Source organism: Dendropsophus ebraccatus, chromosome 4, assembly GCF_027789765.1.
Source record: "Dendropsophus ebraccatus isolate aDenEbr1 chromosome 4, aDenEbr1.pat, whole genome shotgun sequence".
In the NCBI taxonomy this organism is placed as follows: Eukaryota; Metazoa; Chordata; class Amphibia; order Anura; family Hylidae; genus Dendropsophus; species Dendropsophus ebraccatus.
This window is the reverse complement of record NC_091457.1, coordinates 135,053,336-135,078,057: the sequence shown is the minus strand read 5'-3', so window position 1 is coordinate 135,078,057 and position 24,722 is coordinate 135,053,336. Positions and strand designations below refer to the sequence as shown.

At 43.7% G+C, this 24,722-nt stretch overlaps 2 protein-coding genes across 2 annotated transcripts in view; one reads left to right on the top strand and one right to left on the bottom strand.

Moving 5' to 3' along the window:
* Positions 1-24,722, bottom strand: part of SYN2 (synapsin II) — a 215,388-nt gene that overhangs the window by 63,198 nt on the left and 127,468 nt on the right. The window lies entirely within an intron of this gene.
* TIMP4 (TIMP metallopeptidase inhibitor 4) lies at positions 1,745-24,258 on the top strand. Its single transcript, XM_069967084.1, has 5 exons — positions 1,745-2,041; positions 16,900-16,988; positions 17,366-17,480; positions 19,986-20,116; positions 21,382-24,258. The coding sequence occupies exons 1-5, from the start codon at positions 1,918-1,920 to the stop codon at positions 21,559-21,561; spliced, it is 639 nt and encodes a 212-aa protein (XP_069823185.1). The 5' UTR covers positions 1,745-1,917; the 3' UTR covers positions 21,562-24,258.

Below are 24,722 nucleotides of genomic sequence, written 5' to 3'. Positions count from 1 at the left end.
TTCTTGCCAGCCGCAGCTCTTACACTGGGATGCTAATGGGCAACCTCTCCAAGCCTCTAGATAACTAATACAGACAGATACCATTGGCTTTAATGTTGTCCATTAGAATTGTGGTATTTTTGACAGCAAGCATAGTACTGCAGACAGTAGTCTTGGTGACAAAGAAATCATGAAAAAAGTATGTGGCAAACTTGCCAAGGCAAACTTATAACCAATGTGTTAACAGAGCCTAAATCTGACCTCTTAGATGATTTGCAATATGCTAAAAAATTTATATACGATCAGATTAAAGGGGTTTTCCTAAGTGATGACACATGCCACAAGACAGTGTCTAAGCGGTGGGGATCTAAAAGCTGGGACCCCCAACAATCATCAAGGTCCTGCTTTCCTTATGGAGCAACAGATTGGCATGTGCTCCGCTGCATCATTTGAACGACGAATACGGCAGGTAAAGAGTGTCTTATGGGAAAATAGCAACTGGCTTAAAGTAGTGAGTGTCTTACATGGGAAAACCCCTTTAAGGCTATGGGAAATGAGAAATATTATTTAACCGACCCAGTTGTGTATGGCCAAACACTATAATGCTGGGTTCACACTACGTATATTTCAGGCAGTATTTGGTCCTCTTGTCAGGTCCTCATAGCAACCAAAACCAGGAGTGGATTGAAAACACAGAAAGGATCTGTTCACACAATGTTGAAACTGAGTGGATGGCCGTCATATAATGGTAAATAACTGCCATTATTTCAAAATAACGGCCGTTGTTTTAAAATAACAGCAAATATTTGCCATTAAATGGCGGCCATCCACTCAATTACAACATTATGTAAACAGAGCCTTTCTGTGTTTTCAATCCACTCCTGGTTTTGGTTGCTATACAGCCTCAAATATACAGCCTCAAATATACGTAGTGTGAACCCAGCCTAAGGCTGGGCTGACACATTTCGGTTAGTATTTTCAGCCAAAATCAGGAGTGGTTGAAAAACACAGAAAAAGGTGCAAATCTTTCCATTATAGTTCTTCTCTGTGTTGTTTCCACTACTGTTTTTGGCTACAAATAGTGACTGAAATGCTATGTGTGATCCCAGCCTAAAAGTCAATGCTTATTTATAGAGGTGGGGTATACTAATGGACAGCAAACACCCTCACAAACCCTTATCTAACAACTGATAAAAAAATCCCAACCATTTCTAGTGACACTGTATATCAGGTAAGGTTCTTAATGCAATATCATGCACATAAAAAAATACTTTTCCAGTGGTTTCCCTATAAAAAATAAAAAATAATATATATATATATATATATATATATATATATATATATATATATATATATATATACACACACATACATATGCATACACACGCAATTGTAGAACACAGTGGACACTCCTCAGTCAGGTTGATAAATATAATAAAGAGTGTTTTGTGCAGACAACCCCTATTCATATGACCCCTCGGTGAGGGGATAGAAGGGGGATGCTACTCACAAAAACACATCATTGATCACTTGTTTGGGACCAGTTCTCCAGAATCCTGATAGTCTTACAGAAAATAATCACCATCTCCAGGCACCTCTATCCATCATACATGAAGGTGCCATATATACATATATAAGAAGAGAAGGTCCTATGCATGTGTCAGACACGGCAATAAGGAAATTACAACATGTCAGTAACTATCCCTGTACCAGGAAACTACCACGCTTGATTTTCCTCCTGTGATTGGTGTTTTCTTGTGTTTAGAAGGCGGAGCCTCTGCTGTTCATCCATAAATAAGAAGGGAACATGCCATAGTAATAAGACATCAGATTGCAAGAGCCTGTTCTCTGACTGAAGAATTTTCCACGCCTGTCAGAGGGAAGACATATAGAGCTCCTTGCAGCTTCCTTGGCTTGAGGTGCATGTTGTAGCTCAGCATGAATCCTTTCACACACACTTTGCTCTGTTGCGCTCTGCTCTTTTTAACCCTTCAGGAGCTGACAGAGGCATGCAGCTGCGCCATCTCCCACCCCCAGCAGCAGTTCTGTAACACAGATACAGGTGAGTCTCTTTATATAATATACTTACTGTTTATGTAACGTGTGTATTGAGCGTAAAGCATTTTCTATCCTTTTATTTTTCATGGACTCGAAAAATATTGTTCTAGTTGTAGCAGAGCTGAATTGTTCATTAAACTTTTTTGGGGGGGGGCTGCACTGGCTGCATTGTGATAAGATGAAGAATTCAGTTGTGTCGCTATATACATCTAGCAAAGTAAGTGGTGAGAGTTGCGTGACCTGACAAAGTCAGCTCTGCTAGAAGGTGGGGGGGGGGGGGGGGTCGTCACAATGTGTTGTTTTGCAGAAATTGAACTATACTTTGGTCTATTAAGCAGTTTTTAATATCAACCCATAAAGGCCATAGGGTTGCTAGCGCTAGCATTTTAATACGAGCAACTTAAGCGGGGATTGCGAGAAACAGTAAGCACAAATTCTGTAAGCCGCGGCTTAATGTAACTAACAGATAACATTGTATCTTATTGTGTTTCTGTATCTTTGCCTTAATATTGCTAAAAACCACAGGGGCTTCAGTAATGTTCAATAACCCATTTAGTTTTAGGATTTGTAACGTGGCAAGTGATACAAATGATCTGGCACCAAACTGTGCCGCCGATGCTCCCATTTATCATTTGCGATGTTTCTCGCATCTGTATTCCAGAGACTGTCCGCTATCTATACTTTTATGAAATTTCCCATTGCGACTTGTGACACATATCGGTAAATCACGGTGAAATATATTCATTTCCACTCTTGTCTCCTGCTGTCGGACACATAGATGAAAATGTAAAGTCCATTTAATTCATCAAGTCATGCTGTGGCTGCTTAGCTCTCTTCCCATGTGCACAGTAGATGTACAACATGCCTCTCCGAAGAACCTCACAATTAGCATCTCAATGGTGCAGATTGCGCTCGCTGCATACTGATTAATAGCTCTAAAGACGCCAAAAGAATATCTTTGTGGGTCAGACTCCTAACATGACTGATCGTCACTTACACTGACTTCTTCGGGTTTCTTTTAGAGCTCTTCCCTTTATATAGTGTCAGCCTGTACAGAAGTATGTGCTTACAAATGACGTATTGTGAATTTATGTAAAATAACTAGGTGTGAGGTGCTCTGAAACCATCATAAAGAATCTGCCTAGAAATTCAGACCCTCATCAGAAGAGATAATGGAGCAAGAAGATAGACGTATAGAGGTTTTTCTATAAGGATGGGTTGTGGTGACCGCACACCTATGAACAAATAGACTATTACAAAACTACAGACATGAGGACAGTTCCTCTGCGTGGCCGCGGACTATGAAATCAGCTCTTTATCAAGACTTTAGCAATGTTCATGTGAAAATTGAGGTTTTTGTTAGGCACGCAAATCGCAAGAGTCCCTCTAGCTGTGTTCACTGTAAAAACTTGGCAGTAGTATTAAAGGGGTACTCCGGCACTCTTAATATATTGCCCATATATACAACATAATAAACATCTTGTCCTTACCTCTCTGCGTTCCCCCGGTGTCTTCCTGCAGTGTCTCTGGGTTCCCTCCTGAACACTGTCACTTCCAAGACTAAGTCGTCTCGGCAGTGACAGCTTGCTCAGCCAATCACTGGCCGTGGTGCTGTCCTGTCTCAGTCAGTGATTGGCTGAGCAGGCTGTCAATGCCCAGACAACTTCATGATAAGAGATGGCGGTGCAAACGTTCAGCAGGGAACCCAGAGAGACCACACGAGAGCTATGGGGTAACATGGTGAGGTGAGATGTTGTATATAAAGGTAGCATTATATAAAAAGTTTTAATGTGCTGGAGTACCCCTCTAAATTTCCCTGCAGCACCACCATAGGTGAAATATATGTGGTCCATCTAAGACACCTTTGTAAGTGATCTTTAAAGGGGTTATCCAGCGCTACAAAAACATGGCCACTTTTCCCCCTACTGTTGTCTCCAGTTCAGGTGCGGTTTGCAATTAAGCTCCATTTACTTCAATGGAACTGAGTTTCAAAACCCCACCCAATCTGGAGACAACAGTGAGGGAAAGTGGCCATGTTTTTGTAGTGCTGGATAACCCCTTTAAACAACCTCTGTCCTGATTCTGCTACACTCTTTCATTGTACATTCAAAAGGAGGCGCCACCTCTCCACCTTTGGAATAATAAACAGGGCCGTATTTGCCACTAGGCACCCGTGGTCCGGTGCCTAGGGCGGCGCCCTGCGGGGGGCGGCACCCGCAGGGAACACTTTTTTTATTACTTAAAAAAAAAACTCCGTAGGCACCGGCCCACGGGTGCCTAGTCCGCGCCGGGAGGGGGGGTGACGGAGCGGCCGGGAGAAGGATGGGCAGGCAGGCTGGTTCCCTCCCCCATGCAGCGCCGGGGTCCGGGGCAGGTGTTGAGCTTCCGGCACACACAGTGTGACAGAGGCCGGAAGCTCACAGCTGCAGCCCCGCGGTCCCGGATCTTGTCTCCTGCTCGGCGGCGCTCACGTGATGTGGCGTCATCGCCAAGCAGGAGAGAAGATCTGGGAACGCGGGGCTGCAGCTGTGAGCTTCCGGCCTCTGTCACACTGTGTGTGCCGGAAGCTCAACACCTGCCCCGGACCCCGGCGCTGCATGGGGGGAGGGAACCAGCCTGCCTGCCCATCCTTCTCCCGGCCGCCCGCCCCGTCACCCCCAGCCTCTCCCCTCTGCCCGCCCCCGGCCCCCCTGCATCCTCAGCCTCTCCCCCCGCCCCCCCCCCAGCCTCAACCGCTGCCCCCCCCAGCCTCTCCCCTGCCCCCCCCAGCCTCTCCCCTGCCCCCCCTGCCTCTCCCCTGCCCCCCCCAGCCTCTCCCCTGCCCCCCCAGCCTCTTCCCTGCCCCCCAGCGTCTCCCCTGCCCCCCAGCATCTCCCCTGATCCCTCAGCCTCTCCACCTAACCCTCAGCCTCTCCCCCTGCCCCCCAGCCTCTCCCCTGCCCCCCGCCTCTCCCCTGCCCCCCGCCTCTCCCCTGCCCCCCCCAGCCTCTCCCCTGCCCCCCAGCCTCTCCCCTGCCCCCCCCCCCAGCGTCTCCCCTGCCCCCCTGCCTCTCCCCTGCCCCCCAGCATCTCCCCTGCCCCCCAGCGTCTCCCCTGATCCCTCAGCCTCTCCACCTAACCCCCAGCCTCTCCTCCCTGCATTCTCAGCCTCTCCCCTGCCCCCCCCAGCCTCTCCCCCTAACCCTCAGCCTCTCCCCTGCCCCCCAGCCTCTCCCCTGCCCCCCCAGCCTCTCCCCCTAACCCTCAGCCTCTCCCCTTCCCCCCAGCCTCTTTCCCTTCCCCCAGCCTCTTTCCCTTCCCCCAGCCTCTTCCCCTAACCCTCAGCCTCTCCCCTTCCCCCCAGCCTCTCCCCTTCCCCCCAGCCTCTCCCCTTCCCCCCAGCCTCTTTCCCTTCCCCCCAGCCTCTTTCCCTTCCCCCCAGCCTCTTTCCCTTCCCCCCAGCCTCTTTCCCTTCCCCCCAGCCTCTTCCCCTAACCCTCAGCCTCTCCCCTGCCCCTAGCCTCTCCCCTGCCCCCAGCCTCTCCCCCTGCCCCCCAGCCTCTCCCCCTGCCCCCCCCAGCCTCTCCCCCTGCCCCCCCAGCCTCTTCCCCTGCCCCCAGCCTCTTCCCCTGCCCCCAGCCTCTCCCCCTGCCCCCAGCCTCTCCCCCCTGCATTCTCAGCTGCTCCCCTGCCTCCCAGCCCCTCCCCCTGACCCCTAGCTTCTCCCTCTGACCCCCAGCCTCTCCCCCTGCCCCCAGCCTCTCCCCCTGAATCCCAGCTTCTCCCCTGCCACCCTAGCTGCCCCTCCCTGCTGCTCCCCTGCCCCCCAGCTGCTCTCCCTTTCCCCCAGCTGCTCTCCCTGGCTCCCCCAGCTGCTCCCCCTGTCACCCCCAGCTGCCTCCCTTCCCCAGTCACCCCCAGCTGCCTCCCTTCCTCAGTCCCCCCCCCAGCTGCCTCCCTTCCTCAGTCCCCCCCCCCAGCTGCCTCCCTTCCTCAGTCCCCCCCCAGCTGCCTCCCTTCCTCAGTCCCCCCCCAGCTGCCTCCCTTCCTCAGTCTCCCCCCAGCTGCCTCCCTTCCCCAGCTGCCTCCCTTCCCCAGTCACCCTCAGCTGCCTCCCTTTCCCAGTCACCCCCAGCTGCCCTCCTGCCCCAGTCACCCCCAGCTGCCCTCCTGCCCCAGTCACCCCCAGCTGCCCGCCTGCAGACGAGTTATGGTCAGAGAAGTCTTCATGATGCTGCGCCAGATGGAGAAGAAAGCAAAAAGTTAGCGACAGCAATTCGAGAAGACGTCACCTGTGAGTCATTAGTAACTGCACTGTAATCACTTCTATAGTGTGCAGAGCCTGTGTACCATTGGGGTCTCAATGGGTCAGTGTATTGTATATAGTGTACTGACACAGCCCTGCGGTCACTACAGTACACTAACCCAAACTTTTAAACTAGGACCCAACTACAAGAGCTGCAGGCACTACAACTCCCAGCATATCCTGAGGGCTGTAGACTGTCAGTAAATGCTGGGAGTTGTAGTGCCTGCAGCTGTTGTAGTTGGGTCCTAGGTGCATTATACACTGGAGGCTTTGTGGGAGATCAGAATACAGAGATCTGTGGGGGCTCAGTGTGTGGAAGTGACCCCAGAACATCACTAATAGGGGATAGAACAAAAACATCTCCCCCTATCCCTATTAGTGCTGTTCTGGGGTCACGTCCCTGCACTGAGCCCCCACAGATCTATGTATTCTGATTTCCCACAACGCCTCCAGGACCCAACTACAACAGCTGCAGGCACTACAACTCCCAGAACAGTCTGCAGCCCTCAGGATATGCTGGGAGTTGTAGTGCCTGCAGCTGCTGTAGTTGGGTCCTAGGTGCATCATACACTGGATGCTTTGTGGCATATCAGAATACATAGATATGTGGGGGCTCAGTGCAGGGAAGTGACCCCAGAACATCACTAATAAGATATAGGGGGAGATGTTTTTGTTCTATCCCCTATCAGTGATGTTCTGGGGTCACTTCCCTGCACTGAGCCCCCACAGATCTATGTATTCTTATATGCCACAAAGCATCCAGTGTATGATGCACCTAGGATCCAACTACAACAGCTGCAGGCACTACAACTCCCAGCATGTACTGACAGTCTGCAGCCCTCAGGATATGCTGGGAGTTGTAGTAAAGTAGTACAATCCTATGATAACTGCGGCTGTAGACAGATGTTTTGCTGGAAATTCAGGGCTGATGGTTGTCACCCACAGATTGCAGCCACCAGGAGACTCTGCACACAGTGATTTATTAAAGGGTTGTCCTCTCAGAGACTACAACTCCCAGCATACCCTGAGAGCTGTATAAATGGAGGGTGTTCTGAGATTTGTCACAGATACAGATGAATTCAGGAAAGAAGCGGGTCAGCATGTCGTGTCTCACTGGTTGTATATTGGTGAGCCCCAGGTACCCCAGTCCAACACTGGACAGAAGCGGTCCCCAAACTAAGACGTCCCCGGCCTCCTTCCTTCCTCCATCACGTCTGTTTGATGAGAACAGTGGGCATCAAGCAGAGCGGCACCCAAGTGCCAGGGTATATACCATGCATGTACAGCAACGTTTGCCTCTGCGTGCAAAGTGCCTAGGGCAGCATGAACTCTAAATACAGGCCTGATAATAAATGCAGTAAAATAGATGAATGTCTACGCCTGTTCACACAGGCAGCATCATTTACCTTCCTTCCCAACTTCCCTTATTTTATAAATACTGAAGTTACTGGTCTCTATTGAGTTTTAGGGCTCCTCTACAGATTACTAAAGAAAATAGATTTTTGCCATTCAGTTCTAATCTTAAATCCACCAAAAAAAGTTTCAGTGTAGAAATGCTCTATATGCACCACAGACCATTCCCTCCTGTCCAATAAGAAAATGATATGAACAGTAAAATGTGAAATGATTTGCTGAATGACAACCATGGTAGTTGTTATAATTAGAGATGAGCGAACCGGGTTCGAGTCAATCCGAACCCGAACGTTCGGTATTTGATTAGCTGGGGCTGCTGAACTTGGATAAAGCTCTAAGGTTGTCTGGAAAACATGGATACAGCCAATGACTATATCCATGATTTCCACATAGCCTTAGGGCTTTATCCAAGTTCCACAACCACAGCTAATCAAATGCCGAAAGTTTGGGTTCGGATCGACTCGAGCATGCTCCAGGTTCGCTCATCTCTAGTTATAATGCAAACCAATCTCTGCACAACTTTGCTTTATACATACAGCTTAGTAAGTTTAATGGGCACCATGCAATGCTTTATTTCTCCTGAGGAGGCACTGCAAGGGAACTGAACACTTGCTGTCATGTTCCATCACAGACCACCATTTTGGAGGGACTCTCCTATTGATATTTTGGCCACAGAAGTGCCTATATAATGTAAAACGCACTGTTTTATCTATCGCTTTATAATCTCAATCAATAACATAAATAATAAACACTTTGCAACAACAAAAAAAAAAAAATTTAATTAAAAAAAGTACACTTTAATACATGTATATACTGAAGTGTAATTTTGCGCCTTAACTCTAGAGGTTTCCTTGGCTCCTGCAAAACAGAGCATGTGTTTGTTCTGCTGTGCTTTCTCCCAGGGGTCGCCATACTACAATATTGCTGAGCCCCAGTCACCAACTACCCGAGTAAGTCTTGGGAGAAGGCTCGGAATTCATGTTAGATTCTCTTACAAGAAGTAAGCAGAGAAATTAATTAAGTCTGGGCCAAGCACTTTTCCTTGTCACTTTTGTGCGGGTGATTAGTGGTGTGACATTCTGTCTTCTCCTTGTCAGCGCTCTTTTGTCTTGTCTGTCTGATTCCTTTACAACATGCATAGCTACAAAACAGATCCAGCTACCCAGTAAAAGCCTTAAGAATCCGAACAGAACGGGAGAAGGGGAGCGGGGTGAGATGAGCAATGTTGGCTCTGTCACTAAGTGACAGCAGAACAACGAAAAATCCTGTTCAGCAACTTAATTTAAATCATGGATCTAATATAGGATTCCCTAGACCTCTAGCCAAGAGATTGCAGGAAAAAAAGTCTCAGGATGACCAAAGCCTCGGGGCTCATCAGAAGTATTTCTGAGGAGGCAAGGAGGGCATGGTCACAGCTTACTTTACTCACTACACATGTCATAAAATCTAGAAGAACAAACATAGTATTTTATGTGAAATATTCAAAAATGTTATAAACCCAATCAGCAAATGATCCCCAGACCCCCATTTTCTTATAATGTGGTTGTTCACAGGAACTCATGAATTGTTAGGTCAGGAATCCATTTGGTCTTTAAGAGAACCAATCACCTCCCTGGTGGAGGGTCAGTTGGCCCCGGTACGTTTGAAAATGCTGCCCCACCGGAAACTGCCAGGCACAGAATTGGAGAGGTGTGTTTGGCAGCTGTAAGTTACTGGGGCTTACTCACCCTCCCTCAGGGAGGTGATTGTTACCCTTTAAAGTGTCACTGTCATGAAATTTTTTTTGCAGAAATCAATAGTCCAGGCAATTTTAAGAAACTTTGTAATTGGGTTTATTGACTGAAAAATGCATTTTTATCATGAAAAAGCAGTTTGAAGCTCTCACCCCTGTCTTCATTGTTCTCCTATGGAGAGAGCTCAATAAAAGACCAAAACAGGACAACAAAGAGTTAATCTACAAATACCTCACCCTTTATATACTCTTGACAGTCACAACTGACCTCTCTGAGCTCGGATTACAGCGTTCACCCAGCTCTGTGCCTGTAATCCTCTGTTATCAGCTTTCTGCTGTCGGCTAACTCCCTCCTCCCTCCTCCCCCCTCCCCTCTCCCTAGACCAGACAGGGTTGTGTCTGATGCAACAAGTCACAACTTCCTGATTTTTTGCAGTGAATGGAAAAGAGGAGGGAGGGGAGGGCCTGGGGAAAGGCTTTTTAAATGTAGATAATGGCATATTTGGCTAATAAACCCAATTACAACGTTTCTTAAAATCGCCTGGGCTATTGATTTCTGCAAAAATAATAATAATAAAAAAAAAATACGACAGTGACTCTTTAAGGTGCACCTTCACCTTCAGTGATTGACGGCCGAACAAGACAGTTATGTCTCCCATCCTCCGACACAACTAAGCCTTCATGTGTTCTCTACAGGGAGGAGTAAGCTGCAGCCAAATTGCTCTGGCCATGGCTTAGGGCTCTATTACGCGGGGCGAATATCGTGTGGAAAATCGTTAAAATTTTAAAATCTTCCTGTGTAATTGTAGGCAACGATCGAAAAATTATTCATTTGTTGTTGATCGTTGATTTAGGTCTGACCCTAAATCATTGTTAATCTTCACTCATCGTTCGCCATAATTCCGCATTTGTTTACTAATCGTTCAGTGTAATTGCACATCGTTCATTCTTTTGCTGGTATCAGATGGAGTAAATAATTGTAGTAACAACTGTTTAAATTATCTTAACTAATGACTATTGTTCTGTGTAATATGGTGACTGATTTGAGGTTACCAATAAACAATCTCGTTAGGTTCTGTGCAATATGGTGACTGACTTGAGGTTACCAATAAACAATCTCGTTTGCGATCATTTATCGTTAATCATTAAAAATAGCTTTGTCTAATAGGAACCTTATTCCCAGAATAAATTGGTCAGGCAGGTAAAATATATCATGCTGACACCCTATATCCAAGTCAGGAGGCGCCATTACCCCTTATACTATGTACACCAGCGATCGGCACTCCAGCAGGCCGAGGTACCCAAGGAACAATAGACCAATTCACGAAGTAATAGAATCCCGGCCCTCACGTATTTCAATGAAGAAAGCTGTGTTTATTCACACATGTGGTTTGCTGCACGCGTTCTGACCATATGGTCTTTCTCAACAGGATCCTGGTGGTTGGAACGCGTGCAGCAAACCACATATGTGAATAAACACAACTTTCTTCATAGCATTACGTGAGGGCTGGGATTCTGTTACCGTGTGAATTACACATTATACTGTCCGCTGAACCCACCACCAGCAGAGGGTTTGGCTAACCATAGCATAAAGTATATGAGCACCATCAGAGTTCAACCATTTAGATGGGGCTTTTAATCTCCACGTGGGTCAGTCGAAACCTCCCATCAATCAAATGTCTACCGACTTTAGGTGAAACACTAACTCTAAAAATCTCTCTCCAAAAAAAAAAAAAAAAAGTATATAAACTAGCTGTCCGGACACCTATCCCCTACTAGAGAATCTAGGGATGAAATATGATAGAATAAGCATTTTGGTAGAAACCTTAGAGAGGTTTTAGGAGATCTCAATACTGATGGCCTAACCTCATGGCTGGCTATGAAAATTGGATTGGAGGGAGGACGACTCTTAATGTCCCGTCAATCGCACTGCAGCCTCTTCATTGTTTACTGAAAAAGACAACACTTTAAAACTCCAAACAGCCGCTACCAAATGTACGGGATGTGGGTGTAAGGTTCTATATACTCAATAAAGACGCCGCAGTACATGCTGCCCCAAAAAACTCATGATCACCAAGGACACCTGCAGGTAAAAATTTCTATAATGCCAGATATCTTACAAAGTCATGTTCTAAACATATAACCTGCTCTAGAACAAGGATGTCTGACATCGGCCTGAATAAATAGGCGCCTATGACTTTAGAGCGGCCAAGTCAGCAAGGGTACAGTCTTGGATCAAATATCGCATATCAGAAATTCCAATCTGTGCTTAACATCTGACAGGTGAATACACGTAACTCTTGGCAATACGCATGGAAAAAAAGCTTAATGAAACTACTAGGATAGCATTAGAGGCCCCAAGGTTGTACATAGTCTGCCTTTTCTTACTGCTCACAACTTGTAAAAGAGTAACCCACTAATTCAACTTGCACAAAATTGGGTCACCCTTTAAGTTGTTTTTATGTTGTTGTGCCTCCGTGTCAAGGGCTGGTGGGTGCAAGAGGTGCGATACAGCAAGGCTCGACAGTGAATAAGGGTACTATTACACAAAGCGATTTTTAACGATTAACAATTAACAATAAACGATCGCAAATGAGATTGTTTATCGTTAACCTGAAATCTTTCACCGTATTACACAGAACGATAATTGTTAGATACGATTGTTATTATGATCGTTATTGCGATCCTTACTAGGATCGTTTATTCCTTCTGATCCCAGCAAAACAATGGATAATGTGCTATTACACTAAACGATTAGTGAAAAAATGCGGAACTTAAGCAAACGAATGTGGAATTACAGCGAACGATTAATGATGATTTTATCTAAATCAACTATCAACGACATATGAACAATTTTTCGATTGTTGCCTGCAATTACACAGAACGATTATCGTTTAAATTCGAACGATATAGAGATTTTTCACACGATAATCGTCCCGTATAATAGGCCTCAAACTGAAGATGAGTCAGTGAGCTGGTGAGAGACTGTTTTTGGGAGCCATTGTTCGGTCAGTATAGGCAGTAAGTGTGCCAACCCTTAGTGTCCTATTCCATGGGCCGATGGGGGCCCGATCATTAATGTAAATGAGCGCCTTTCTACTAGATCGGCGCTCGTTTACTGGGCCTATTACACAGCCCAATAATCGTTTAGCAAGGGCTGCAGGGACATCGTTACCAATGTCCTTGCAGCCCTTGTTTAAACAGCATACTTTACCTAACCATGTTGCAGGTCTTCTCCTGCTCTTCTTCTCTAGGTTCCACGTGCAGCAGCAGCTTCGGAGCGGCCTGTCTGAGCGGCGGTCCTGGCCAGTGATTTGCTGAGCGGTCTGTCAGTTCAGACAGGCCGCTCTGAAGCTGCTGCTGCGCGCGGGACTGGGAGAAGAAGAGCAGGAGAAGACCTGCAGCATGGTTAGGTAAAGTATGGTGCTTGTGAAATCGTCGGTCACCCGCCGCGCATTGCTATTCCACGAAGCGATGCGCGGTGGGTGCCCGATGATTTTAGGTTTGCACCTCAATAAACAATCAGCCGATAACACGATCATCGGCTGATTGTTGTCTCTACTTCATGGAGCGATAATTGGCCGAATCAGGCCAGTCTCCTTTCATGCAGTAGAGTGGATGCACATATTCATAATGCAAACATGAAGCACTGTTTATTTTTTATTAAAGTACAGCAGGTACTTAAAGCAGCTTAGACTGGAACACTATCAGGCACTGGTGGCTTTTGTGCACAGACATGAGACAAGCACTACTCGACCATGCTCTAATCTGATCATTTGAATATTGGTGGCTGAAGAAGTTGGATGCAATCCTAGGGAGTCCGGAGAAAACATGGATGCAGCCACAATACATAATAAGTATGTGGTATTCTCTTTAAATAAATTGATAGACTGCACAGCCATTATTTCTGCCACTATTATACAGTACATGATCATTTGTCGGCACATGACAATATATTATTACGGGATGTTTATTACCAAGACTTACACAACACGCCCGATAACTCACAAAAAAGGGGAGAGAGTTTCTGTAGTTTTAATACAACACGCCCGATAGGTACACACAGCTTTCCAGTGTTCATTATTAAAACACCTATGCAAATGTTTACTATCTAAATGTATGTCAACAAGTTTCGATTACTAAGTAGTCATAAAAAATCCACTAGGTGAAGCTTCAAAATATGCAAAGGTGTCGACGCCTTTGCATGTCTGCTGTATATGTTCCATGTGTAAAGTTGATGCTATTAACTTTATTTACAGGTACAGTTTTAGATTTTGTGGTCATTCTTGGTTTTAGGTGATAAGTTTAGGTTGTAGCTAAAGTTTTCTTTTTTTATATATATATATTTTTTTTGTACTTACCAAGATATAAACCTTGTTTTGGTTTTGTTGTGTTGGGATGCCATATCTTGGTAAAATGACAAAGCTAGCAGCAGACAAAGTTCTAGTGGCCAGATGCAACAATTGGATTGCAATGGTTACAATGGTGGCAGCTCCAATGATGAACCCGTTCTACTACATTTTTCACCTATAACTACAGAAAAGCATGCTCAAGAACTTGATTTCAGCCTTTGACACAACTGCTGAGGGAGATTTGCCCACAATTTTTTTTTATTTTTTTTTTAGTATTTTTCTAGACCACTTCTTTAATTTAAATGGGTTGCCCAGGCCTAGGAAAACATGGTTGCTTTTTTTACAGAAATAGCACCACCCCTGCGGAACTCCAATTTACAGTAACTCCGTTCTCTTCAATAGAACTGAGGTGTAAAACCATATGCAAACTGGAGACAACACTGGTACTGTTTAAGGCTGGATTCACACACAGTATATTTCAGGCAGTATTTGGTCCTCATGTCAGGTCCTCATAGCAACCAAAACCAGGAGTGGATTAAAAACACAGAAAGGCTCTGTCCACACAATGTTGAAATTGAGTGGATGGCCGCCATATAACAGTAAATAACTGCCATTATTTCAATATAACAGCCGTTGTTTTAAGATAACAGCAAATATTTGCCATTAAATGACGGCCATCCACTCAATTTCAACATTGTGTGAACAGAGCCTTTCTGTGTTTTTAATCCACTCCTGGTTTTGGTTGCTATGAGGACCTGACATGAGGACCAAATACTGCCTGAAATATACTGTGTGTGAACCCAGCCTAAGGAAGAAAGCAGCCAAGCTTTTCTAATCCCCTTTAATTTAAAGACATGGTGGATTTTTTTTGCAGTTTACACCAGAAAAATGCTGGGGGGGGGATTACTGGCATGACAAAATAAACCATGATAAATCAGGTAGGGGTGGAGGCCACACCTTCTTACCGCCTTGCTGTGCCCCCATGCCCACCCATTAGCCAAGCAGTGCGTACACCATGGAAAAGGCGCTGATTTATGCAGAAACCACCTTGTTTGCACATAAATCTGTGCCTTTTTCATAGTGCATGATGATAAATGTCCCCCTTTATCAATATCGCTTGTCTTTTTCTCCCTGCACTGTGGATGTTTACTTGGTGTGCCCAATGAAAGCCATGAACAATACAACTGTTTCTGTGTTATTGATTTAGTCTGGTTCCAATATGGTGTATTGTATGTATTGAGGTAGTTATTGGCCTATCCCACTGCACGCAAAATCAGCAATTTTACTTTCCATAGTGATATAAAGCTGTATAGCTGTGAACATCCTCTAAAACCATCCTCTTGTAAACCCCAGTGCAGTCAGTCTGTGGCAGGCGGTACTCATTCAGATGCTTTGGTACTGTGAGGTTATAGAAGGTAATGATTGTTAGAAAAGTGTTTACAGAGTAACTTTTTTTTTTTATAAATAAAGAGGCAGTACTTGTTATACCATAGACATATGTCTCCATTTACAGAATGAAGCAATAACCTCAGCTGCTTTAATTATTCTCTAATCGCCTGCAGAGTTAATTATGCAGAACATAACTAAGCGGCCTTCTCATTTACTGTCCATTAGAAATGTGTCTGGGCTGATAAATGTGACTAAAATGTATGAAAAAAGACAACCATCATACTAATGCGTGCGAGAATCGGGGAGTACATGCCAGACATAACAAAAGCTGCAAAAATCTTGCAAAAGTAACCTTTGCCATGGCGTGTGTGATAGCGACAAAAAACATAGCTAACTGAGCTGGAAGAGAAAATTAGATTTTTATGGTTATAACATCAGATTATAAAAGGGTCACCCCCTCCCACCCATTTTTTATGATACCTCTGACTTTGCCAAGGAGGAGGGTGCAGAATCTCATCACATTCTATCTAAATGCAGAAAGTAATGAATCAGTGACACAGAACGTCTGTCTACTAAGGGCGATTATAGTGCGAAAAATCGTTATATCGTCCGAATTTAAATGATACTCGTTGTGTGTAAGTGCTGGCAACAATCGAAAAAGCGTTCATATGTCGTTGATCGTAGATTTAGATCTGAACCTAAAATTATTGTTAATCGTTCGCTGTAATTCCACATTCATTTGCTCAAGTTCTGCATTAACTCACTAATCGTTCAGTGTAATTGCACATTGTCCATTGTTTTGCTGGGATTATAAAGAATAAACGATCGCAGTAACGATCATAGTAACGATCGTAACTAACGACCATCGTTCTGTGTAATATGGTGAATGATTTCAGGTTAACGATAAACAATCTCGTTTGCGATCCTTTATCGTTAGTCGTTAATAGTTAAAAATCGCTCACTGTAATAGGACCCTAAGTCTGTCAATAGTCTCAGTGTACTCCTATGAGATGCAGCTTTACCACTTCTTCTGATTGGTTTCTTCCTGCCAGTTTTTAGAAACAGGGAGTTGAAGAGAACAGTGTGAAGCTGCATCTCATGTGACACGTGCGTTAACCTGTACACAGCAGATAGCAGCGAAAGTCAGGGGAGATTTATAACTACAGTTAATCATCAGAGGGACTCACCTACTACATCACTGCACTTCTGCTCAATTTAGGGAAGAAAAGGAACAAGATGCAAGAGGAGCTGGAAATGCAAAATTTGGAGGGTAGTGATGGGGTCTGAGAGCTGCCAGGAAAAGAGCATAGGTGATGGTGTAATTCTGTAGTTCATGGAAAATCAGTCACTGAGGAAAGGATAACATTTTGTCTTCATAGCGGAGCATGTACAAACTGGTTGGCACACTGGGGAGCCCATGACTTAGCTAAAGGTTCAACTCATTTGGATGCAAGGGAGCTGGGATGAAACAAATTACACTGCTAGAATACTGGTGGTGATATTATAGAATATTTCTAGGGTCATTTTTAAATAAATAGGACTGACCTGCAATACTAGACACTGCCTGTGTTCATAATTGGTGCTGTTGTTAAAAAGAAAATATCTGCTTATCACAGTAATGTACTAGCTTAACTCCTTTTGATGTAAAATATCAACACTAACCCTCATTATTCCCATTTCCATCATTTTAGTGGTTCGCGCAAAAGTAATTGGTGAAAAGTTGATCCCCTCCACAGACTCATTTGACAGTACAATCCAATATGAAATCAAAGTGATCAAGGTATTTCATTTTTATCTTTTATCATTCTCTCCTTTGTATTGCTTCTTCTCCTCCTTCGACTGCTGTATTATGTGAAACACATAAGTATTGCACATTTCCTAGGCGCTGTTCACTTCTCTATTTTCATATTTGGTTTTCAGTTTCATAATATGTTCAGAATACCACAAATGACAATGTTCCGGATCTGGAACACGACAGACACCGATAGAACCGAGTCAGGTTCCGTCATGCTGTCTGATGTATTATGGGGAAAAAACAGCACTAGTTTTATAAAGTTATATTCATTTGTAAATTACTTCTATTTAAAAATCTCTTAAAGATTTCAGGAATGACATTGATTCTTCTTTATCTAACACCAGATTATTTTATGTTCATAGATATTTAAAGTGTTTGAGAAGATGACAGATATACATTACGTGTATACCTCATCTGAATCATCTGTTTGTGGAGTACGGTTGGAATGGGCCAACAAAACCGAATACATTCTAGGAGGTAAGATGTTAGTCTGAATGGGTTTGACATTCACACCTCTGCATGTGTTACGGGCCGTGATCCGTGCCACAAAAAGAATGGACCAACAATTGTGGCATGGATCACTGTTAATCTAAGAATAGGCCCCCTGCATTGCAGACAACTACACGTCTGTAGGGCTGCCCATACCATTTGCTTACAGCACTATGGATGTGTGAATAAGGCATATGTTTTCAGTAAAAAATGCTTCTTTCTCTTACTAGGCTTGATTTCTGTCACCCCTTTGCCCCTGCTTTCTTACCTTCATCACTAATAGGGATCAGTAAAAAATAAAGCATATGGATTTTCAGCTTCGCTAAGAGATCAGGTTACACTGCCGATAGAAGTCTATGGAGAGGGAAGAAGGAAGGAGGGAGAAGGAAAGAGAGTGCAGAAAAGAGCTTACACTACTCAGTACTGCTATATAATGTTCTCCATGCTGTTGCTGCTCCCAAGGGTTTGTCTCAAACATATAGAGTGATAATTAAAGAGAAACTAGGTTACATTACATTCCCTCTGCACCCCCCCCTTCTGTAGGCTCCATCTTTTTCCCAAACCCATCTCCAAAAGGGGGCATCATATGTTGTATGGTAGAGGGGACTACTAGAGCTGACTGATGTGAGGCCACAATACTTGAATGCCTGCCAGACACTTGGCATCTAATCAGCATATGGCACGTGAAGGATTAAAACTTCATTATGCTTCCACTTAGATCAGCAACACAGGCATGTTAAATCCGCTTACCGGGTTATATATATATAGCAATGTTATCAGTTTGGGGCGGCCAAAAAATTATTTCAGTCCTTTTTGTGACTACTCACATTTAATGCACAGACCATCTCTCCATCAAAAACCAGACCACCGCCAAAAATATAGTTTAGTTTTTTTTTAAAAGAACTTTAAAGAGTCATTGTCCTAAAAAATAATTGTCATCAGATGTCAGCAAAAGAAAGTCCAACAGCACTAAGAAACACAATCCAATGTAAGGATACGTGCTGGTAAATCTACACACCCCAAGTATAGGTGATGTAGGGGTTAAAAATAAGAGGCTCCAACAGCATCTGTAATGAGTGTAAATCCAAAGATGTATTAGCACGATCCAGTACAGAGGTGCAATGTTTCAACCCACATGGGTAGACAAAGACCCTCTTGTATTCAGCGACATTAGGCATTTCAAAAGGTATTGTTCACAACAGGTCTCACAGCTGAGACCCACTGTGATTAGGAGATATAGCTGGGGAGACAGCATGGCAGCACCGAGATCCACTCACTAGTTCTGACAGTTTAGCCTCATAGACTGTAATGATGATAAACTGACAGAATTAGTGTCTGGCCGGGGAGTGGATCGCATGGCTGCTGCGCTCTCTCCCTGGCCGTATCTCCTGATCACAGCAGGTCTCAGCAGTGAGACGTACTGTGATAATAACATTTGACATGCCTGATGACGTTTCAAAAGTTATTTTAAATGACAGGTACACTTTAACTTATTAGTTCTTTTTTCCATGCTCTTTTTTATTATTTGCTTTGATCATGGCAAATGGCTAAATCATCCAATGGCTACAGTGGAATGGTACATCACTGGGGAGAGGGTTACTAAGGAGTATCACATAAGAGGATGCAGACATCCGACAGGACATGTCCATGGATGCAGATGTAATAGAATTCTGGCTATTAGGAACCACCACTAAAGAGAACTAACTACATTCTCTAATGCATAATACTCAAGATGTAAGAGATATTCCAGGGGAAGCCAAGGAATGTTTCTTGTGGCTTCTGCCTGCCCGGCTGTCCATGATTGGTAAATCCTTTCCTATACCCCAAACAAAGAGAGATCTATTTATCATGGCTGATGGGCAGTGAGAGTTATCGAGGACCATACAGATGATGTGTGGTTTCGGCAACATGAACGTGATGGCAGGTTCCCTCTCACATGTCCGTTTTATAGTAATAGGCAGAGCAGACAATGAAGGTCTGGACCGGGGGTTATCCAACATTAGAAAAACATGGCCAGAGATAGCACCGCTCTTCTCTCCAGTTTTGGTGCAGGTTTTGTAACCTAATTCCATTGAAGTGAATGGAGTTTAATTGCAAACCACACCTGAACTGGGGGATAAGAGTCGTGTTATCTCTGTAACAAAGTGGCCATGTTTTTCTAACGCTAGATAACCCCTTTAACGTAAGATCAGTACAAAGTCAGTGTTCACATGGTTGTTTAGCAGGTGTGCTGGGGGAACTGGCAACAGTCATTCGAAGTGTCTCCATAGAGTTACATTAACCTAACCAGAGCCATAAGAGGGTCCTATTTCACCTCTGTTGGGGCTTCTGTATAATGTGAATGAGATGAGGTCTAAAGGATACATAAAACGTAATGTGTCTATGTACCGATATGTCTCTGTCCAGGAGACATCTATGTACATCTCTAATGGATTAACAGTCTTTTTTATATGCTGTGCATCTTATTAAAGTTCTTTGTCTGCTTTCTTAAAGGAAGCATTTATGACGGCAGAGTCCGCATCAACCTGTGTGGTCTTGTTTCCACCTGGGACAGTCTATCCCCGTTCCAAGTAAAGAGTCTCACTCAGCCCCATTTGGGGTATCAGCAGGGCTGTGCGTGTAAAGTAAGTGTATTCCTACTGCTTCCTGTTTAAAGACTTGTTTATGTGGGCTGTGGGAGTTTCTGTAACTCCTTTAGACGGTAATAAAAGTTGTAAGAACAGAGTAGCACCGCAAGCAGAGCACAGATAAGTCGTTCTACATCTGAACCTTGATCATATGTATGTATAATAGACAATTGTGTTACTCTCTACTTTTATTCTGTCTTTCATTTCCTCACCTTTCAAGCTCTCTAAAACTATTGAGGGTTCATTTTGACTCCTATGGTGCTGTAAGTCCAGTTCAGGAGGGTGAGAGTGTGACAACCAGAATAAGTAGAGTCAAAGGGTATTCCCATCTCCTTAAATAGCCCATCACTGGGATTACTTTTATGATCAGTGGGGGTGTAACTTCTGGGATCCACACCGATCCTAAAAATCAAGAATTGAGATTTTTTCTTTGTGTTGGTTCCACTCCTGATTTTGCCTAAAAATACTGACCAGAATTGGCACCTTTACTCTAAACATTGGTAGGGGTCTAAGAGATCAGACCCCAATCATACATATAGAAAACAAATTATGGTATAGTATTACCAGTGTTGGGAAGCAGTAGGGCTCAGTATAGTTGTTTAGCCCTGGCCTTATATGTAAGGGGACCATTTGCAATCACAGTAAGAAAAAAAGTTTTCTTGTCTTTAAAAGGAACCAGACAGTAGTTTCATGCTGCACAAACCACAGGCAGCATAAAACAGGGTTCTGTAACATGTCAAACTACTAAGAGCTTTGGCAGTTCAGGAAAATCACTGGTTTAAAAACCACCAGGAACGGAATAACTAGTCATCGGGAGGTGGTAAAAACTCCATTCTTCCAGTACTTATAAGCTATTGTATGCCCTGCAGGAAGTGGAGTTTTCTTATCAGACATGGTGCTCTCTGCTGACACCTCTTTTCCTTTTGCTCTGGACAGTTCCTGACATGGACACAGGGGGCAGCAGAGAGCACCATGTCAGACTTGAAATAGCACAATTCCTGTAGAGCATACAGAAACTGATAAGTACTTGGCTATAGTATTTTTTTTATAATATTAATTGACAGATTTGTAAAACTTTTTAAAACCAGCTAATTAAAAAAAAATTCTATGGTGTACCCCTTTAAACCTCTCACAGTATTACAATAAAAATTATTATTAATCAAAAATAGTCCTTCTATTTGTGTACACCAGTTCTATCTCTACACTGATTTTGTTACAGTTACTTATACCACCAAAGCCTAAATTTAATGGTTTATATTTAGATAAAATTTTGCCCAATGGAAGGCTGCGATAGCAACACGCAAGATCTGGAGTGTACCTGGACAGACTGGCAAATAACTGAGACGCTACAAAAACAGCACGCATGTATTAAACGGAGAGGTGGAACCTGCAACTGGTACCCCACCATAGCCGACAAGTCTATTCACACCAGCCATCCCTAGATGACCACGACGGGCCCAACCGGCTCAGCTGTATCTGCCAGCTGGAGATATCGGATCACATATAATACATTGAACTGTACACAATGTGTAATGAAATTGCAGCATTGGGGGTTTGAACAAAAAAATAAATAAATGAACGCTTTAATAGTATTTGAGCAAATGTATGAAAATTAATGGAGAGATAATCTGAAAAAAAAAATCCTTTTTTTTTCATCAAAAACTCAGCTCTGCCATGACATAAAATCAGAATTATTTGGAATTTCTGGACTTCACACATAGGAGTCCTATGGGAAGCACACATAGTCCCCTATAGCTCTGTATTATAAAAAGAATTGCAGGAATTCTGCATACTGCCATATAATGCTCCGTCCAATACTGTATGTGGGTGATTCTCTCCCCCAGAAACAATGCATGTAGGTTAGAACAGGCACTAACAGGTCACACCTTGGATATATAGTTAGACCCCTGTGCCCCTCTATGGATGCCCTATTACTGCAACACAACACACAGAGCTGTAGGATGCCATGTGGAAAAGGCCTATAGAGAGGGGGTCTTAGAACTTTGGCAAAATGCTCCTTGTTCTTCTGTATATTTATGATTTCCTTGGAATATAATAACTGTAATGAGGCAGACTCACTACAAAATGCTAGATGTATTAGGAACGATGATTGGTGGAGTGTTTTGTGCCATCTATACAGATTCAGATTATCTATTTCTATTAGGCTATTAGGGCTGTATAGGTAGAAAAGTGAGCCATAATGTATAACAGTAACAGAGAAAGAGTTTTTTTTTTTATTATGATTTGTATGTTATTGTCTCGGCTATCAACCAGTAAGACATCCTGCAATTTACGAGAGGTGATGCCTGGTTTAGAAAAAGAAAAACTTAAAAAAAAACCTTCATCAATCAGTAGGAGTGAAGATCAGCTTACAAAGAGTGTCTCTTTCACTGGAGGACCCAGCACTGTGAATTAGGTGGAAAGCTTATTGGTTTTTTAATGAGCATCATGTAATGCTTCAGTTCCCCTCTGGTGGCGCTGCAGGGGAACTAAACACCTGCCAATTTTTCTTGCAGATGACACCTAATAACTGGTGGTCTATGCAAAAGGACTTACTTAGGTCTTACTTAGAGTGGATGACCACTTTAGATATCTTAAGGCCACACCTTGTGCCCAGAATAGAAAAAAAAACCCTCATATAAGACAGAAAGTAGGTCTTGTAGCTCTGTTGTCAGGGTAGGGTAGTTCAACAATGAAACCTATTTCTAACTACATAATAAATGAACACATTAGGGGACATTTATCAAACATGGTGTAAAGTGAAACTGGCTCAGTTGCCCCTAGCAACCAGCCAGATTCCACTTTTCATTCCTCACAGACTCTTTGGAAAATGAAAGGTGGATTCTGATTGGATGCTAGGGGCAACTGAGCCAGTTTTACTTTACACCATGTTTGATAAATCTCCCCCATAGTATATATCTTTCATACGTTCCTTCTGTTTTTGACGCAAATTGTCTGGTCTGTTGTCTTCAGCTCAACATCCTGTCTGGTATACATCCTATAACAGGCTTCATGATCTTGCGTACAGGGCACTATAGGCACAAATTCACCCAAATGGATCTTCCTTCCACTATTTGGGAGAAGTTATAGTCAAAAAAGTGTAGTGGAAAAGGGATAAGAGTTGGCAAGTTGGATGAATTCCCGGCTAGAGTGTCCATTACAAGATGTAGACCAGACAAGAAGTTGGGCTCCAGACAACTAAGCAGTTTCCATCAAAATCAGAAGGTAAGCATGCAAGATCCCAGAAAGGTGGTAAAATAACTTTACTTACATATCTGTTAATTTTTTAGATAGTTGAAAATAGGTTAAATCGTCAGACAACCCCTTTATACGCTGGGCAGAGAATACAGGCTAAGAGGATGAAGTAGGCAAAAGAATGTTATCAAAAGGTGAATAGAGACGGAGACATCTTATACGAGCAAAGTCTGGAAATATGTTAGAACATAAGAGGCATATGCAGCCAAAACCACTGGAAAACAAATAGTAAAGGGGCCTCAGAGCAGAAATCAAAATGGTGAAGTTTTGTTGCTCAGGACAGAAGAGTCTGGTGCTTGTTTCCCATCCAAACCAGTTACAATTCCCCCCCCCTTGTTTGCTACCCCGATAGTTTCTCTGAATAGCTATCTACGTTTCCAGACAACCTAGACAGAGGTTCATGTGAGCTTTTTGATGTTGTGGAGAGGACTTGAGTTTATGTGAGAGAAGAATCAATGTTCAAGAAAGCAAAGATATGATGAAGATGTAATAAGATGCCGCAGGCTGCGAGGAAGTCGGCACCAAAGTACAGTAAGCCTAAATGTGTAGCATGCCCTGTCTATCATGGATAGTGTTGAGCAAACATCAGAAAAGTGTCCGTGTTCAGACAGACAATGGCTGTATCCATGTTTTCCAGGACTCCCTATGGCGGCATGCAATTTCTCCGGGAGTTTGAGGCCGATCATTTGGGTTTAGCCAGTCAGCCGAACACGGACACTTTTCTGACTCAACACTAACTGTGGCTTTCTCCCACTGTACTGTGCCTATATTACAAGATGATCATTTATGTCTTTTCCTTTGTCGATATATTTGTGTCACTCTATTATACGTCTCATGGATTTTTCTTCAATTACATTTTTTAAATAAAGGATTAATAAAGAATATTTTTGTTCTTCATCTTAAAGTGACTGTTTGGTCATGAGCTCAATAACACAAGAGAGATGACTGCTTAGGGTCTGTTCACACGTACAGACTCGCTGCGTATTTATCGCTGTGAGTTTCTCGCACAAATTCACAGAGATACTGATTGCTATCAAGTCAATGTATGTGTATTCTCGCTGCGTGTTTGGTGCAATTTTTACATGTGAGTTTTGATTTTCACATGATTTCCACAGGCGAGTTCAACACCACAAAAAAACACAGCTACTTTCATGCGAGTTCTGTGCAAGTTTTACGCAGCGAGTCTGTACGTGTGAACAGACCCTTATATGGAATTGTGTCTGCCACTTATCTTGCTGCTTGGCCGTTTTTCAATGGATATTTCTGAGGGCGGAGCTGTGATCTGTGCGTACAGTTCAGCTACAGTCTCTTCAATAAGTCTAAGACACGCCTCCTATCTTATTATTGG

Coding starts and splice junctions, on each gene's coding strand:
- TIMP4 (XM_069967084.1), top strand. CDS start 1,918: ATGAATCCTTTCACACACACTTTGCTCTGTTGCGCTCTGCTCTTTTTA. Junction 17,481..19,985: donor AACCGAATACATTCTAGGAG/GTAAGATGTTAG, acceptor GCTTTCTTAAAG/GAAGCATTTATGACGGCAGA. Junction 20,117..21,381: donor AGCAGGGCTGTGCGTGTAAA/GTAAGTGTATTC, acceptor GTTTATATTTAG/ATAAAATTTTGCCCAATGGA.